At 31.2% G+C, this 19,039-nt stretch overlaps 1 protein-coding gene across 1 annotated transcript in view; it reads left to right on the forward strand.

The window, feature by feature from the left end:
- Positions 1-19,039, forward strand: part of LOC115876562 (ELKS/Rab6-interacting/CAST family member 1-like) — a 55,916-nt gene that overhangs the window by 18,965 nt on the left and 17,912 nt on the right. The window contains exons 3-4 of the mRNA XM_030892372.1: positions 6,142-6,282; positions 12,560-12,821. Of these exons, the coding sequence (XP_030748232.1) occupies positions 6,142-6,282; positions 12,560-12,821 (403 nt within the window). The remainder of the gene's footprint in view (positions 1-6,141; positions 6,283-12,559; positions 12,822-19,039) is intronic.

The following is a 19,039-nucleotide window of genomic DNA, read 5'->3' on the forward strand; positions in this document are numbered from 1 at the left end:
TTGCTCCTTGCTCCTCAAGCAGAAGACCGTTGTTGCCGAAAGCCGTCTCAGATACTGGCTTTGTTAAAGCCCTGAGGGCTGTATGATGAGTTATAACTCGTTATAACTCAAGAAAGGGGGAACACACAATAGATCTATAAAGGTCGCGGTGATTAGCCCTCCTAAACATTCTACATTCTACATACACTGAAAAAATATAAGTAATAAATATAAACAATATATGGATTTATTACAGCATCAGTAGTCAGTGGGGCACTTGAGACAGACAACCGATATAGAACAATAAGCATATGACGTAAATCAACTAAGAACATGTAAAATAGAATAATAAACAACTGTTTAAATTTACCACGTAAACTAACTTAGGATTAGTCTGTGGATTTACTTAGTAAGCAAATGGTAGATTATTCTTTTTTAATTATGATGCTGTGCACTGCTAAGTCATTATAATTATTACAGAAATAAATATAAATATAAAGTCTAATATTCATACTACCAAACCAAACAAAACAACTTTTTAAACAAAATAGTTGAATAAATTACTAAATAAAATAAACTGACTTGGTTTTTACATTATATTTCACAGTTGTGAGATCTATATTCACATATTATTATTATATTCAATGCGTCTCAAATTGCTTCACCCTACTCTTTACTTTACTTTTAAAAAACGAGATTGTATATTAGTATATGACATAATTGGATTGACTGACGTATTCAATTGTTTTCTATCACTTCTGTTTCAGCGGAAATGACTACAACTTTTGATTTGTAAATGAAGCACCTTCGGTATTTCTTTACTTTATTCGATAAAAATAACATTCTGAATATAATGACATATCATGTGTCAACTTTTAACATTTTCGCGTATGGTTTATTTGAAATTATAACTTGCGGTTCATAACGAAAATTTGACTCGAAATACCAAGTGTGGTATCAAATTATTCGTAAAAATGATTTTCCAAATATGTTAATGAACACCCTCGTTCCATTTGAAAAAATAGATATAATTAAAAAAATACGATTGGAGCATTTTTCTAACTGGCCAGGACAAGATACTAAAAAACATTAGACGATCTAATTTATTTTTCAAAGGCTCCTTTTGATTAAGAAATAGTGTCACAAATAGTGATTTTAACATATCCATTGCACTCTAGATTGAAATTTAAAATAAGATTTTTAGTTTAGCAAAAACGTCAAAAGTTGACATATGATGTGTCATTCTATTCATAATGTCATGTTCTATCGAATAAAGTAAAAAAATACCGAGGGTACCTTTTAAAAATCGAAAGTTGTAGTAATTTCCGGTGAAACAGGAAGTGGCCAAAAACAATTGAATACGTCACTCAGTCCTAATTTATGTCATATACTAACATACCAAATCTCGTTTTTTTATCTAAAAAAATAAAAAAGTTATAGGGGGTGAGCCACTTTTGAGACGCACCCGGTATAATAATAATAATAATAATAATAAATAATCTTTATTTCAAAAGTATGTTAAATAACATAAAATGAAACAGAGTCAAAAACAAAAATAACTTAACCTAGTTTTATGAATAATTTACATTAATTTACAGATAGGTAATCCTTTAAATTATATAATGTTCCAAATCTATTAAAAATGTATACAAATGATTTTTGAAAGGCACTATATTATCTATTTGTTTTATATAATCGAGTAGGTTATTAAACAATTTCAAACAATAATAATATGGTCCTAATACTGTTAATTTAAGCCTGTGGACTGGATAATTATAATCAGAATGCCTGGTGCAGAGAATAGGTACATTAAAGAAATGCTAACTTCATGTTAAAAAATGGAAACAGACGCCACCTGGTGTCGCCTGGCAGTACTAGCTAAATTGAGGGGAATTGGAGGGGCGGGGCTTAAAAAAGAGGAAATTTAAAAAAAATTTTTTATAAGTATCACTGACTTACTGTTTAAAAGTTAATAAACATATTTTTATTACTTTAATATAATTTAATGTATTAAAAAATATGTCTATTAACTTTACACAGCAAATCAATGATATTATATAAAGACTTATTATTTTCAGAAATTCATAAAGTAAATAAATTACATTAGTAAGCAATATCATTTATTTTTAGAGCTGCGATTTATATTACAATAATATTGAAATATATATATTTTTTTTAACAATGAAAAAGAATATCCTGAACCTGAAAAAGAAAGATGAGAAATTAATGACTTAAATTAGTTCAAAATACATTTTGCAAATAACTAGTGAATTGGAAAGATAAACATACTATTAAAGACATTTAGTAGTATGTTATCATCTATTACTGATAATATATTACATAAGTATATAATAGGTAAATAACATGCATAAGGCACTATGATACAACTACCTGTATCATGATAACACACTAATATGACAAAAAATATATACTAATTTAAATTCCTTTTAATGATCTAATGAAACACTATCTAGCCTCAATGCATGCCATTCAAAAGGCAAAAAAACTGTTATTCCAAATAAATATAAGCTGAATAAAACATAAACCAAGCCAACGTGCATACACACAACCAAAAATGCATCAAAAATACTTTTATCAGATCATACCCTGGATATATTATGTATTTTATATATCGCACATCCTTGTTCAAAAGTTTACTAACCTCAAAATAGAGAATATAGAGAACATTGTCAGGAGAAGTAAAAGAAAATTTAAGTTAAGGCATATGCTCCTTTTTGCATATTAACGGCCAAATAATATAATGTTGATTTAATAAAATTTTACTGGCATCCTTCTGAGGTATAAATCAGATTAAAAGGACATTGTTTTTTTAATAATTGTTTGTTTTATAAACATTTTTTGAAGACAATACAGTTTTGAACGGGCTCACAGTGCTTCGAACATATGGCTCTAGAGGACAAAAATCAAAAACTTCTCTTTTATTGTAAGCAATTTATTCAAACTAGGTTTATTTGAGACAAATGATGAGTACTCTCATTGTACTAAATGATGATGTTCTTAGTCCCACAAGCGAAAAAAAATCTTATAAATAATAATAATGTTGGAGCTGTGTTCCATCTAAGCTAAATAATAAGTTATAGTATGAAAACAGTGTATATTAAATAAATTCCTGTGATAAAAAAGAATTGAAATAACATTAGAACATGATTCCTACAAAATTAAGCCTCTTAATATAAGATAAAAATGTTTTTCTTTAATGAAAAAGAAACATTAATGTTATATTTAATTAAAAAAAAAACTTAAGATACTAAATTTACTTTAGACAACAAAAAAAAAAAATGCATAGATCGTAACTACTCTGATTCAGAGAATCACTGCTGACAGAATCTTCCAAAATTTAAAGTATCCAAATCACAGGTGGTTGAAGTATCCTCCACATATAAGATATTTCTGTACATCATTTTCTAATATGTTACTTTCTTTTTCGCGTTGTTACTGTTCATTTTGTCGGTATGAGGGGTTCGGATGTTAATAGTTACCTCTTTTAATAGACCATATCCATATATTATTTTTCCTTCTTGGGTATGAGATTTTATAATAAATTGAAAGATGGACACTTTTTTTATGCGACGTTTCGCTCCAACATAGTGGACTTTTTCAGGCACAAGTGGTGTCTCGTTTGACTGGAAGGTTCACCAATATCTAATAAGAACATATTTTTTGAAATACAAATAATTTTGAGTTCTTTTCCTTATGATCAAGCCAAGTATTAGCCAGATCGGCATTGCTTATCAATTTTACTCCATCTGAAAAGTATTATAAAATAAAGTTCGTCGCAAGCAGACGCAGGTGAACTATACAAAAATTAAAAGTGTATTAATATGGCAACAAAAATATTCAATAAATACGATATGTTTTGATATGTTTTTTTTAAATGCCTTTTTGAAGTTTGAAAACGTAAAATTTTTATACCCATTTAAGAATCATCTTAAAAAATAAATAAAAACTAAACAATCACGAACTTGTTTAGAAATAAATTTAAAGGACATACCTTGTTTAACAATATCCATAGTGGCTTTCAATTAAGTACGTACCCGTTTAACTCCATAATATACAGAACTACCATGAATGTTATTCTTTTCTCTGATGAGATAATAATCGCAAAATTTATTTTTGGTGAAAAAATATTTGCTAACAAAACGCTGTTTATGAAAATAATATACAGGATGGTTGAACATTGCTATAAGCATAAAATTATATTCAGATATTAGTAAATTTTAACTTATTTTTGATTTTTTCCATGGGACGAAAAGCACACTGTGGGGCTGTGCGAAATAAACAAGGATCTTACATTATTTGAGGTTAGAAAGTATTTAAATAATATAAAACATAATCAAAATCATTTTTCATCATAAATTATACAGGTACTTACGTGTTTTGATATTATTATCAGGAAATAATACGTTTAGTTAAACAGGTACGCTGCCAGGCAAGTTCTATCGGCGGGTATTGCAAAAGTTGAAATCTAAAAATACAAAAATACGTTTACATCTTAGTTGTATTTACGAATAAAGTATTTGTGTGTAATTTATGACTTACCAGTTAACTGAATAATCGCATTAAATACATCCAAATGGTAATTTAATATTGTAAAAAAGCAAAATTGTTTTAAATCACTTGCCAGGCAGCCCGGCCAGCTTCTCTTTGTTGACAAAAATGGCCGCGGAATCATGATTTAAGCAATGTGAGTGACAAAGAAAGCCAATGCCTGGCAGATGTTGCTTTCTTTGTCGTTGGTCCTGGCACGTTTAAATTTGACTGTTGCCTGTTTTCCCATACAAGTGACACCCCCGTGGCCTGGTGTTATATAATATATGTGGCTAATCAATGTCAAATCCGGCTTATCAATGTCAAATAGGTTTTTATTTAAAAAAAAAGTAAATTTCCCTCTGAATTAAAATAGCTGTCACTGTTAGTATATTATTCACTTTGAACTTGAATACTTCCACTATAAAAAGTTTTTTACAGTTTAATTGTATTGCGAGACTTGGTATTTTTACATTTTATATTTTTCAGTAAAAAATTCCAAAAGTAGTATTCTATTTTTCATATTTATTAGTTTTTGATGGGATCTCATTTCTTATATCCTCCTACTTTTTTCTCGGGTAAAGAAGTTTCTTAATATTAAAGAAGTATAATTCCTAAGGTTAGAATTATTGTGTATAAAGTCAGATAATATCAAATTACTTCTAATTTTCTAACAACTTGTGTTTCCGACTTTCGTTATAACCCAAATTTCAACTTTAAAAATGTTCAAGCCATGATTTTATCATGCTCAATGCATCATTTTATCAATGCTTATTCAAAATCATGTTTTTGTCAATTTTGCAAATATTTTTAGGGGTAGTATTTTTCGCGAAATTTTTTTTTTACAATTTGGCATTTTTTGAAAAAAATTTTTTTTTTTTTAGTTTTCATTTAAAAAATATAATTTGTTGATAATATGGCAACATAGGCAGTAGATTAAATTTACAAAAAAGAAAATCCAGGAATGATCCAGTGGTTCTCAAAATTTTAGCAAAAAAATTTTTTTTTGGGGATTTTCAAAGTAAACTAACTCGGTTATTTTGGATTTATTTGAAAAACGGCAAAGAGAAAATATGTTTCTTTTATCGAGATCTACCAGCCCTGAAAATATTTGCACCTATTTAAGACTCAGTCTGTATAAAAAATAGGTATACGTAGGTTAGTGTAATAGAAAAAATATCAGATATGAAAGTAGTTTCCAAAAATACTGGATGGCGTTCCATTTAAAATAACAAAGAATAACTTTTATAAATCATCCGGCGATACTGTAACGCTGATAATATTTTAGATAGTTGGAGCAATTGCCTTTAGAGTGTCAGTGAGTCAATGTCGAAATTAAAGAAATGTGACAAGCGATAGTTCATAAACCATGAGGTATAATACTAGATATTTTGGTAATCTAGCCAGCTATAGTATGTCCTCATATTTAGTTAAAATTAATATTCTTGCTTTATCTATAACGAAATTACAGGGTGGTCAAAAGTGCCGCTAATACCTTCGAGAAAAACATGGTACGGCTGTATTGGATTTGGCGTTGTTTATTGGCGTTAGATTTATTTTTTTTTTTCAATTAAATAAATTTAATGTTTATAACACGATTTTTTTTATTTCTAGGCCCACAAACCCAATGTCTGTCCGTTACCAATCTTTGGATAGAGGCCCTACAGTAGACCACGACAGAGAATTTCTACCAATTCGAGATCGTAGAGATCGTTCCTTAGATAGAGCACTTTATTTCGAAGATGACCCCTACAGGTAACTATTATTATGATAACTAATAATTGGTATACTCATAATCCACATATGAACCAACAAAAATAATATTTTATCATATACTCGTTATACCAGATTGACTCAGAAATACGGAAAAATCAAAATTAAAATATTTGATTTTTATCAAAACCAAACCAAATCACACCGCCTAATAGTTAAGTGAAGTCAAATGTGAGATTTTTTGTCAATTTTGTGGTACGGATGGCTGATTAACCCAGGGTTGCTACTACCCGTCCCGATTTTTCGGGACAGTCCCGATTTGATCCAAAAAGTCCGGCGTCTCCACACAAAGCCCCAATATCCCGATTTTTATTTGTTTAACAGCCACGTTTTTATTGAACAATAAAATTGTAAAATTTATTATTAAAAATACATGTTTATTAATTTCTTAAATTTAAAAACAGTTCTTTTCCACGAATTAATTAAAATCTTAGAAATTTTAGAATTAAAAGAAGTAAATATTGATACTATGGTTTAATGAATATTCGATAATAAATACTTGCCTAAAGAAATTTGCCAAAAAGGATATAAAAATTATAGATAAAAAAATAAAGTATCTTTAAAACTAGAGTAAATTTATATGCCTTCATTGTTTAAGGTTGTTATTTGTATATTTTCACGTATGATATTGAAATAGACAGATGCTAGAAATAGATGGCTCAGTTAAGCTCATTAGAACGGAACTTCAAATCTCAATTAATTTTAATATATCGCATATAAGTATTTTTGGATTTTATTAAAAATGACAATGCACTTATTATTACAGCAACAAAACAAATAAAAAATATTAATTGCAGTTGGGAGTTGGAACCTTTGGTGTTACATCAGCAAAATAAAACACTAACTCACCGCAATACACCAAAACACTTTGCTTTTAACACTGGGCGCTCGTTTCGCTAACCATAAATTTGAAGCTAACCATCAGTTTTCATCAGCTGCTGATGATGCTAGGCTGGTTAACAAAACGCGCGTCCAGTGTTAAAAGTAAAGTCGTTACCAAAACTTAAGTGTGCTAACTTTAACTTTTACCAAAATGTTATTATTTTGGTAAAAGTTTGAAACGCCTTGTGGAGCGTGTTAAAAAAGCAAGGAATTTGAAAAAAATTTATCATCTAGGTGGTTATCTTTTCTCGACAGTTTATTTTTTGGTAATTTTTAGATTAAAACCATGCCTTTGCTTTTGGTCCCAGTAAACAGACCTATGAAATAGTGTTTATGATATAATATTACTGTTATTGTGAAAAATCATATTATTATTGTCTGTTGGGCAATTACTTTAGCAGAGATGATTTTATATCCAAAAGTTGCATCCTTAGATTAAGAATAAATATCCGCTTTGTTGTATCCGCTATAGTTGTATCCGCTATAGTTCTACTGTTGAGTATCCGCTGAGGTTGTATCCACTATAGTTGCTTTAACTGAAGACAACAGGGATCAAAATTATGTCACTAACAGATATAGGGATGCACGAAGTACAGTACAGTCGCTTCCTCGAGACTATAGTTTATATGCTAGACGACCCAGAAAGCTTCGTATGAGAGTCTGCCAAACTAGAACAAAATATATCGGGTGCATCTCAAAAGTGGCTCACCCCTATAACTTTTTTACTTTTTTAGATAAAAAAAACGAGATTTGGTATGTCAATATATGACATAAATTAGGATTGAGTGACGTATTCAATTGTTGTCGGTCACTTCCCGTTTCACCGGAAATGACTCCAACTTTTGATTTTTAAGTGGCACCCTCATAACGACAATTTGACTCGAAATAGTAAGTGTGTGGTATCAAATTATTCATAAAAAAATGCTTTTTTCAAAGTATACTAATGAGCCACCTTCGTTCTATTTAGAAAAATTTAGATATGATTAAAAATATGAGTTGGGCATCTTTTAACCGACGAGGACAAGACACTAAAAATATTAGACGATCCAATCTATTTTTCCAGGACTCCTTGATTACAAATTAGTGATTTTAACTTAGCACATAGCCATAACACTCTAAACTGAAATTTAAAATACGATTTTTTTAAGTTTAATTATTAAGAATTTGGGTGTAGTGTGAATGCGTAGAATAAGTAAGTGTAATTAGCCCAGAGCCTATACAGGCCGAGGTTCAACAAATTAGAGACAAGCTGAAATTTGGTATGGAGCTTCATTTTGTAGATCTATAAACATCCTGAAACCTCAGCGATGAAACGTTGAGCCCGTCACCCTAAAACCACTCCTACAAGGGGTAAAAATGGCCAATTTTTTACTTTTTCTTCAATAACTCTAAAACTACAAATTTTAGGAAAAAAAGTCACGAGTGAAAAATGTATAATTTATTAGGATACAAGTTCCTATAAAAACGATCTTTTTAATAAAGGTAAGTTACCAGTGGCGGAGATAATATTTTGATATGTGCGTTTTTTACATTTTAAAAACATTGAATAAGAAAAATTGCAGTTTTACAAATAACTTCCCATGAAATAGGTATATTGAAAAATTTACATGTCTAATAACAAAATAAGAAAAACCTTAGCTCGAAAATAGAATAACTTGTCTTAAGGATATTCCTCATTCACTTCCACATTGGCCATTGCATTGACCTGTGCCATAGTGCATGTGAGTCCCATTCGTTTGCATGTACATGCTTTTTTACAGCCTCCCGAAGAGCAATTGCAAAATTTTTTCTCTAAAACCCATGTAGGAGCAATGATCTGGTCGAATGTGCCTATTGGATTCATCTCTCGATTTTTCAGATTCCATCCCCAATTTTGCGGTGGTAAATTGTTATTTAACCAAGCCTGTACCTGTTAAAAATGAGAATTTAGTTTAACATTTGAATGCAACATAAATTTAACTTACCTGATGAAAAACTTTAAATCCATGATATTTCGCACTATTGGAGGTAGGTGGTAATGATGCCAAGTTGAAGTTGGTATTAAGACTTCATTTAGCTACGTACTGTTGATAAAGCATGTATCTGGCACTATCCAAATCTACTTTTTTTGTCGAGTTTTTAACATATGCTGCTATAAAAAACTGAGATGTAACTTCTTCTAACTTCTCCTTTGTAGCCTATTCTTTTAATAACTCACAACTTTTTCTTCTGAATGGTGTTTACTAAATTAATCTTCCCTTTATTGAACACAGCAGACGTTGTGTCACAACGATATATAGCGTGGACACTAAGAATCACATTCTTTAGATCCCCCAATTTTTGTTGTAAGGCCGATATGTCGATTATTTTATTTGGTTTTGACACCTTTCCCGGACGAATCATAAACAGTCTCTTGTGGCAATAATGAATCAGTAACACGATAATGTCCGTATCTTCGCTAACTACTGCTACGATTCCTTCTGGTAAATTGTCACTTATTGCGACCACTGTAGTTACAATAAGAGTATCGGCATCACCATCAACGAATTTAACATTGATTCCATTTTCCACCAATAGTTTTCCGAGCGCACGAATGAAGTTGTTTTTGTTGCTGTTGTTTGACAAAAAATCAGCCTTTGGTACCTTCACTGCAGATAAATTCGAAAAAGATACAATTTGTACCATTTTTTACCTGCAGATCTGCGATTCTGCTCCACAATTTTGGTCTGTATCTCTTCATAGCCATCAAAAACAACTCTCACTGTTGTTTTTGATTTTTACCATAGTGTATGTTATATAATTATAGTATTGAGAAACCAGATCTGAAAATATCGCAGGGTACAGGCTTGGTTAAATAACAATTTACCACCGCAAGATTGGGATTGGAATCTGAAAAATCGAGAGATAAATCCAATACATTCAGACCACCCCCATTGCTCCTACATAGGTTTTAGAGAAAAATGTTTGCAATTGCTCTTCGGGAGGCTGTAAAAAGCATGTAAATGTGAGCGAATGGGACTCACCTGCACTATGGCATTTGGCCAATGCAATGGCATTACATGTACGAACCCAACAAATATGGAAGTGAATGAGGACTATTCTTAAGACAAGTTATCCTATTTCTGAGCTAAGGTTTTTCTTATTTTATTATTAAACGTGTAAATTTTTCAATATACCGATTTCATGGGAAATTATGTGTAAAACTGCAATTTTTCTTATTCAATGTTTTTAAAATGTAAAAAACGCACATTTAACAAAATTATCTTACCTTTATTAAAAAGATCGTTTTTATAGAAACTTGTATCTTAATAAATTTTTTGGTCTCGAGATTTATCTCAAAAATGCTTTCATTTGAAGTTAAACACAGAACGGTGGGTTATTAAAACCAGGGTTGGCATGATTTAAATCATGATTTAAATCGTGATTTAAATCAAGTGATTTTTTTAATTTTAATCATGTGGTTTAAACCAAAAAATTAATTTTATTGAAACTTGATAATAAATAAAAAAAATAACTATAAAAGTTATAAAAATCTGACTTAGAAAACTATAGAAAATATTTCTATAACAGATATAACAGATAGTAAATCGAAAAATAATTGTAAATTTTATTATAAAATTATATAAAAACACCTATTCATCAATTTAAATGTTGAACCGATTTTTGAAAGTGAATTATTCATCAATTTAAATGTTGAACCGATTTTGAAAAGTAATTTTGTGTGAATTTTAAGACCGCTAAACGCAGGGATTTATTTTAAAATTTATATATAAGTGACAAAAATTCGCTGTTCGATTACATATCATTCGCAGACTGGTGCAGAACTAGGTTCTTCTGATATAGAGACGACTATGTCTTCATTCCCGAAAATCTATAATCGTTGTCAGAAAATGTATGTTGTTTTATATTTTTTTTTGAAACGTTGGTATGTTTCCAAATTCTTACCGACATTTTGACTTGCAGTAAGTACTTTACACTTTGACATTAGGTAATACATAACCAAGGATAATACTAATTTCATTCTCGACTTAACACTATTCCCGAACAATAGTGTATTGTTTTATTAAGAGTAGAAATTATACTTTTTTGACAATGCTGTACATTTTGAGGACCATCGTAAAGCTATTCTGACGTTACAAGGAGGCACAAAAAGTACATTTTTACTTCGAATAAAACACCATTTTTTTAAAACATTACAAATAATTTTTTAATCAATTTCAAACATGCAACTAATACAAACAGTAATCGAGAAACGATTTGTACACTCGTTGAATTTGACACCTAATATCAGTTTAATAATATATTTTTGCACTTTTGTCCTTAGGCGTAACATTGCTTTACTTTTATGCCTAACTATTAAAATGACAAAAATTAATACTTTTGAGACGTTTGAAAAAAAATCCTTTTGATCTGAAGGGAGCGATTTTTTTTGCGGAATATATTGGTGACCGATGTGGAAAAATTACACGCGCCGTAGAATTGTTAATGTTATCGGTATCGCTCAGAGTTATAAAGATTTAGCCATTTAGGATGACTTTAATTGGAAATAAGTCCTAGTCATTTGGAAATCCGATTTATATATTGTTTTGAATTAAAATCCAAAAAATCTGATTTAAACCAAAAAAATCTGATTTAAATAAAAAAAATCTGATTTTTTTTATTTTTTTTTAAATCATGATTTTTTCCAACCTTGATTAAAACCATCCTCCTAATTTAAGGAATTCGCACCTGCGCCACTGAAATTCTAAAAATTTTGGCTCTTTACCTATGCAGTAGGAAATTTTCTTCTCTTCAATTTTTTACTCATGACTTTTTTTCCTAAAATTTGTAGTTTTAGAATTATTGAAGAAAAAGTAAAAAAAGGGCCATTTTTACCCCTTGTAGGGGTAGTTTTGGGGTGACGGGTTCAACGGTTCATCGCTGGGGTTTCAGGACGTTTAAAGATCTACAAAATGAAGCTCCATGCAAAATTGCAACTTGTCTAATAATAATTTAATAATTTATTAATTTGTTGAAGGTCACCCATGTAAAACGATGTATCGGCCCTGAGCTAAATTTTCTATCCAATAAAGTAAAAAAATACTGAGGGTGCCATTTAAAAATCAAAAGTTGTAGTCATTTCCGATGAAACAGGAAGTGACCAAAAACAATTGAATACGTCAATAAATCATAATTTATGTCCTATACTAACATACCAAGTCTTTTAACTGAAAAAATAAAAAAGTTAGAGGGGTGAGCCACTTTTGAAACGCACCCGGTACATTAAACTTTAAAATACATTCAATTTTTAAAGTGCCCGTTTTTCCTGTCAGTTAGTATATTTTATTTCTTTAACTGATTTCAAAAAAAGTTCCTACTGTTTTAGGTTAAGTTAGGTTAAAACTTATTATTTTTTCAGCACTCGATCTGCACGGCAGTCTCCAACATCGCATCAACCCTTCATTGGAGAACTCCAGCATCAAAATTCCGATCTCCAACGTGACTTGGCCAACCTCAAAAAAGAACTGGATCTGACCAATCAGAAACTAGGCTCCTCGATGCATTCGATCAAGACCTTTTGGAGTCCTGAGTTGAAAAAGGAACGGGCTTTGAGGAAAGAAGAATCAGCAAAATACAGCTTGATAAACGATCAGTTGAAGCTGTTGAGTAGCGAGAACCAAGTAAGTATCTACTAGTACGACTTTTTTATATACGATACGCCAAAATTATCATCGACTGTCATTTCCCAGCCATATTCGATAGCGGTTTTTTTTTCGATACATTATTACATCATAAATTGACGTATAACTAATATAACAATATTTCTAAAAACAATTATTAATATTTGAGAAAATTAATGCAGGAAGTTCTAAAATAAAGAACAAAGAGTCGGCTGTGAATGAGTGACATTCACGGTGTTTACATACATAAGATGGGAAACAAATTTCTTGCAGTATAGGTATATAATAACATTATATAAGAATTCTTGCCATTTAACTGCTGATATAGAAATTTAATTCCACGCTGTGTTTGTCATAATGTGGATCAACCTGCTCTCACTACCGGTTTCGGAGCTCTACTCCATCATCAGGTGGGCTTGGATCGATTCCACAAAATGACAAACATAGCGCAGAGTACCTAAATCCGACTTGTCGGAAAGTAGCTGTTAGATATTAAGTCCCGCACGGGAGATAGCGGCCTGCGTGCAATGGTAGTACTTTCGTACCACCAAGGCGCAACTATATCGATAGTAAAAAATGCTTTTTTTCAAGGCAAGCCAAATCATAAAATGGAAAACAAATTTCTTGCAGTATAGATATATAATAAAATTATATAAGAATTCTTGCCATTTAACTGCTTATATAGAAATTTAATTCCACGCAGTGTTTGTCATAATGTGGATCAACCTGCTGTCACTACCTGTTTCGGAGCCCTACTCTATCATCCGGTGAGCTTGGGTCGATTCCACAGTCGTCATTTTACATCAGCAGTTAAATGGCAAGAATTCTTATATAATTTTATTAAATACATGGGTACACTTTAAAAAAATATATAATTTTATTTCTTCGGTTTAAAACGTTTTTCTACGTTGTCCGATACCCAATTTCCAGCCTGTTCTATTCGTACAATCCTCTGTTGACAGGTTTCTTTCACTCATCGCTTTGTGTACGCTTTTTTGCCATTCCAGTTTCGGTCTTCTATGTTTTCTTCTGCGTTTTGGTTGCCAATCGATTATTTTCTTAGGATATCTTGTATTCTTCATTCGCTCTACATGTCCGTACCAGATCATCCGCCGTGCCTTTCCCCTATATATGCTGTGTTATTGTACCATCTATACCCATTTGTTGTTTTATGGTAATATTTCTTATTCGTTTTTGTCTGGAAATTCCCATTGATCTTCGTTTGATTCGCTTCTATCCTTCTTCCTCTATCCTCTTCTTGTATTTCTCAGTTATTCTCCATGTTTCTGCTCCATATAGGTGGCTGCTCTTTATGATTTGCTCCATAAGATTCCATTTAGACATCCGATTATTTTTTTCGCGTTGATAATCCTTTTCTCTATTTCTCTATCATCAGTTCCAGTGTTATCAAATGTAACTCCTAGGTATTCATACTCATTGAGTAATTTATTGACCTATTTCCAAGTTCAAATGTTTTGTCTATGTTAACTGTCAAGCCCCATTCTCCGTATTATTCAATAAGTTTTCTTAGCATATATTGCATATCATCTTTGTCATTGGCGACTATTCGTTCGATCGTTTGCAAATTGAAGTGTGAACAAACATTCATTGCCCATACCACGGATCTTTCTTTTCTATTTTTTTAAAACGACTGCAACGTATATTTTAAAGAGAGTAGGGGAGATGCAACAACCTCGACGTAGTCCTTTGTTGGTTTTTTTCCTATCTCTATTTTGCGCTCTTATATAGTTCCATAAAAGCTGTTATATATGCATTGTTAACAGTAGATTGTTCCAGTACTCTCTGTTCCAGTCTGGATATTGAGACAGTGTCGTATGCTTTCCGTAAGTGTCCTAAGTGTGTAACCTAACAAATGTGTCCAAGTTTCTTGCCGATCTTTTTTCTATAAATTGTTTTAAACAGAACACGTTATCTGTACACGACCTTTCTGCTCTAAAACCAGTCTGTTCTTCTTCTTCCTTTTTTCTATAATCTTCTTCTATGAGATCACGTAAAATTCTACCATATAACCTGCTCATTGTGCTCGTCACTGATATATTCGACAGTAGTTACTGCAGTCTAGCTTATTGCCTTTTTTATGGATTGAGGATATAAATCAGCTTCCAGTCTTTTGGAATAGGATGTCACATTAGGCACCTATTGAAAATTGATGTCAAGCTTCTAAATAATTTCTGCGTACGATTTTTTAACATTTCGGAATATATTCCTTGTGAGCTGCTTGCTTTACCTGATTTTAAGTTCTTGGAACACAATTTGTGGTTTTCAACACACATCTCTTATAAGTGTTGAATATATTCTTCTTGTATTGCCATATTCGGTCTGTGCGTACACGGGATCTATATTTTATTGTTTTGAGTCTGAAACGGCACTAAGTATTTGAGAGGTTGTACTAAGCAAATATACACAAGATGGTTTTCTACTGCCTTCCTTGAATTGGCGGCTCCACTCTATCTAAATAAATAAATCTATACTAAATAAAACAAAAAATATTGAAAAAAATGCAATTACAGTAACGGCCATGACCATTTTTTTTCTATAAAACACTTTATCTTCTGCATCTTTATTCTATACCTTGTGTGATAAATATCTTCCTTGAAATATCAAACGTCTTATTCAGTGTACGGCAATAAAAATCGAATCTCACGAATCCTACAGAGAATATAAACGATTTTCACAACGGCTGCCTGCACGTGTTACTGCCATAAGCTATCACATAACACGTATGGTTTGTTTGGTTTACCAGAGCTGTCATTTGATCGTACGGACTTATCGATTGATTTACACAGCTAGGAAAAAACCTATATAAACACAGAATTCAAATTGAAGATGTATTAACTCTTTAGCAATTTAAATAGGTATTTATTTGTAACTAATTTTGAATTTACTTTTATTAACAACTTTGTATAAATGACCACCAACCATGTGCACCAATAAAACAAATATTTTTTTTTCTTTTCAGTTACAAAATATCGTTCAGGGTGATGAAAACAAATTCTGGTAAAGTCTGAGCTCTTAATATTAATATTAATATTAAGAGAGGTCTCATCGTGATTTTCTATTTCGTATTTAAATAACACGGGGAAATATATTTTTTTTAAATTTTATTGCGTTCTAACAAATCAGCGTTTTGTAAAAATCAATACAAATTCTTGTAGGAAATTGAATAATCTTCAAAAAAGGTCTGATATGAATTTTCATTTAATTGACTCGTTTGAAAATTATTGAAGGTTAAAGTTCAACTTCGAATCGTATATGACAACTTCCACAATTTTTCATAATATTTTATCACAAAAAATTAAAAGTCCATACCAAAACGTGGTATAACGATGCTTCCAAAACCAAATCAGGAACAAGAACAGAGGTAGGAGTTTTTGGACCGAAAACTAAATACTCCGAATGAAAGAGCATCTACCCCAGCATCCGTCAGGCAGAAATTTACGCTATCGAAAGATGCGTATAACTTATCTTACACAGGAATAACTATCAGAAACAAAAAATAGCCATCTTATCATCCAAAGTTAAGTAGCGTTAAGAGCGATGTAACCATCAATTCGAAGTTGGTTACAGAGAATAAATTAGGTAAAGAAAATTTCCCTACTCTGGGTAGCCAGCCCACCAATGATTAGAAGACAATGAAAAAGCAAACGATCTAGCTATAAATGGAGCGAACACTCCACTAACTGGACCAAAACCGGTCTGCTTGCTAAGTGGAAACCCACTTAAAGCGGAACTCAATTACCTGGAGGACTCCAACGGTCCTTAGACAGAGGTCCTTAGGTAGAGTCTTAACTCTCGAACAAATTTCTGAGGACTTGCGATCGAGACAAATCAAAGATTTTTCTTGATTTAAGTAGGAACAGTTCGGATTTTCACTGGGTTTTTAACAGGAGACGAATCTTCTCAATGAACACCTCAGTAGATTGAAGCTGAGAAAAAACGGCGAATGTAGATTTTGTGGGGAAAATGGAGAAACACCTCATCACTGGGTGCGCAGAGACGACAGCCATTCGTGGCATAAAAGCTAACTTTTGTAAAACCATCTCAGATACTGGCTTTTGTTAAAGCCCTGAGACTGTATGCTGAGTTATAACTCAAGAAAGGGGGTCACAATAGATCAATAAGATTGCGGTGATTAACTTCACCCCTCCCATGCAATCTTTAAGAATAAGACTAACTAAGACTAGAGTTTGATTTTCAAGACCAAAACCAAGACCGACCAGTGCAAGACTTCCACAAGACCAAGACCAAACCTGCAAGACTTTTGTGGTCTTACATTTTTTTTTCACGTTTATATGATATAAGAAACTACTTACTTGTTCAAAATTATTGTTTTAATTTATGACAAATAGTGTTGAAATGAAATGCCTGATCCAATATAATACAGGGTAATATACAGGGTATAATAGGCGTCCCATACGCCGCGGAAGCTCCAAGGAGAATAGTAGTTTATATCGAAATGAAATTTTGGCAGCATATGTAGGTTAACTGGAAGCATTTTATAAAAACATATAGAATATACAGGGTGCCCCCAAAAAAAGTTACACATCAAAGTTGTGTTTTTTCTAATGGAACACCCTTTAATTGATTTTCGGATTCTAGGAATAAAATAAAGGTGAGTTTAAAGAAGCATATACCTAAAATCTAAGGATTTTGACATATTTCACATTTTTCGAAAATGCAGAGTTAACCTAACCTAACCTAACAGCTCCCTAAATTTTAGTTGACTTTGTATAGCCTGATATTTAATTAGGGTAACCATTGTATGTTAAACCAAATTGAAATTTGACTCGAAAAGTTATACAGGGTGAGACAAAATTAAAATGGAACAATAGTCACTTTTAAAAGCAAGTTACTCCTTTATTTTAAATAGAACACCTAGTATATTATTCCGGTGTTTAACAGGGAATTTATATATCTTCAAAATATTATTAAGGTTGCCTAACCTCTCAGACAAAAATTTTCCTAGATATTTAAATTTTTGTTCCTTCTGATGGATGTTGTTCTTCATGTAGACTCTTATTATTATTTTGAAAAAAATCTAGAGGTGGCTGTGATATTACCTTTTGTTAATTTAACAAAAATTAATTAAAGCTTTGTAGAGTTAAATACTCAACGTAATAAAAAGTACACGTTTAAAATATATTTTAATTATTACACATTAAAAACTAGTTATTAAATCTATAATTATGTGACAAAAGATATGACTAGATGAATCAAATGCTCAAAATTCTTCTTTTCTGGTTAACTGCCATATGATGTTCTTTTCAAAAGAATTCGATTTTCGTATCTTATAAAACATTTTGGGATCTTAACGAACTTTTCGCAAAAGAGCTCAAATTCTCTCATGTAGTTATTTTCCAAGTTGGCGATTTTTTTTAAAACATTCTCTCTCACTAACAGTATCCCTAAAAAACCCAAGTTAGATAAACTATATGAGGCCATTTAAATCCTATTAATTGGGTGGATATGCAACACCCGTAGATACAGACCCTAAAGGTCTGTATTTGTGTTAAAATTAGGCTTTTTGGTTAAAAATTGAGCCCTAAAAGCATATTTAGATTACTTATTTGCCCCCTAAAATAAATTTCCGTATCCGCCCTGATGACTGATTCACCAATTAATAGAATCTTATCAATTCTTTCTGATGAAGGATAAGTTTGCATTTTCGCAAATTTTCTTGAGAATTTTTTTGGTTTAACTGGACCACCCAAATGGATAAACTATTTTGTTAAATTAGGACTATTAGACAGCTTATTTGAAGTTACGTCAGACCACTATCACCACACCACATAGGGTTTCATCAAAATATTTATTTTCTTGTAACATTTCATAAGATTCCGTGTTGGTAATTGTCTTTTTTTTTTATTATAGCAACCTTAATTAGATTTGAATAACATAAACTCTTCTTTTCCGATATTTTTTGTGGTGGTCTTTCTCTTTCTCTAGGAATTGTTTTTCTTTTCCTCTCAGTGTATAAATTTATTTATTAGTGGTTTCCATTACAAATTATTATACTTACACTGAGTTCTAACGTTTATTTTTCTATGCTTATTTTTTAAATTAAAAAAAAATTATATACATTTTTAAAAAATTCTAAAAAAAAAAAAAAAAAAAAATTCTCACAAAATTTCACTTCAATTTACTATTTAAACTCTTTCTCCTTTGTGTGAAACTATCGTCGCTGTTTATTTATTGCT

Source organism: Sitophilus oryzae, unplaced genomic scaffold, assembly GCF_002938485.1.
Source record: "Sitophilus oryzae breed Bouriz unplaced genomic scaffold, Soryzae_2.0 scaffold_1436_pilon_pilon, whole genome shotgun sequence".
Classification (NCBI taxonomy): Eukaryota; Metazoa; Arthropoda; class Insecta; order Coleoptera; family Curculionidae; genus Sitophilus; species Sitophilus oryzae.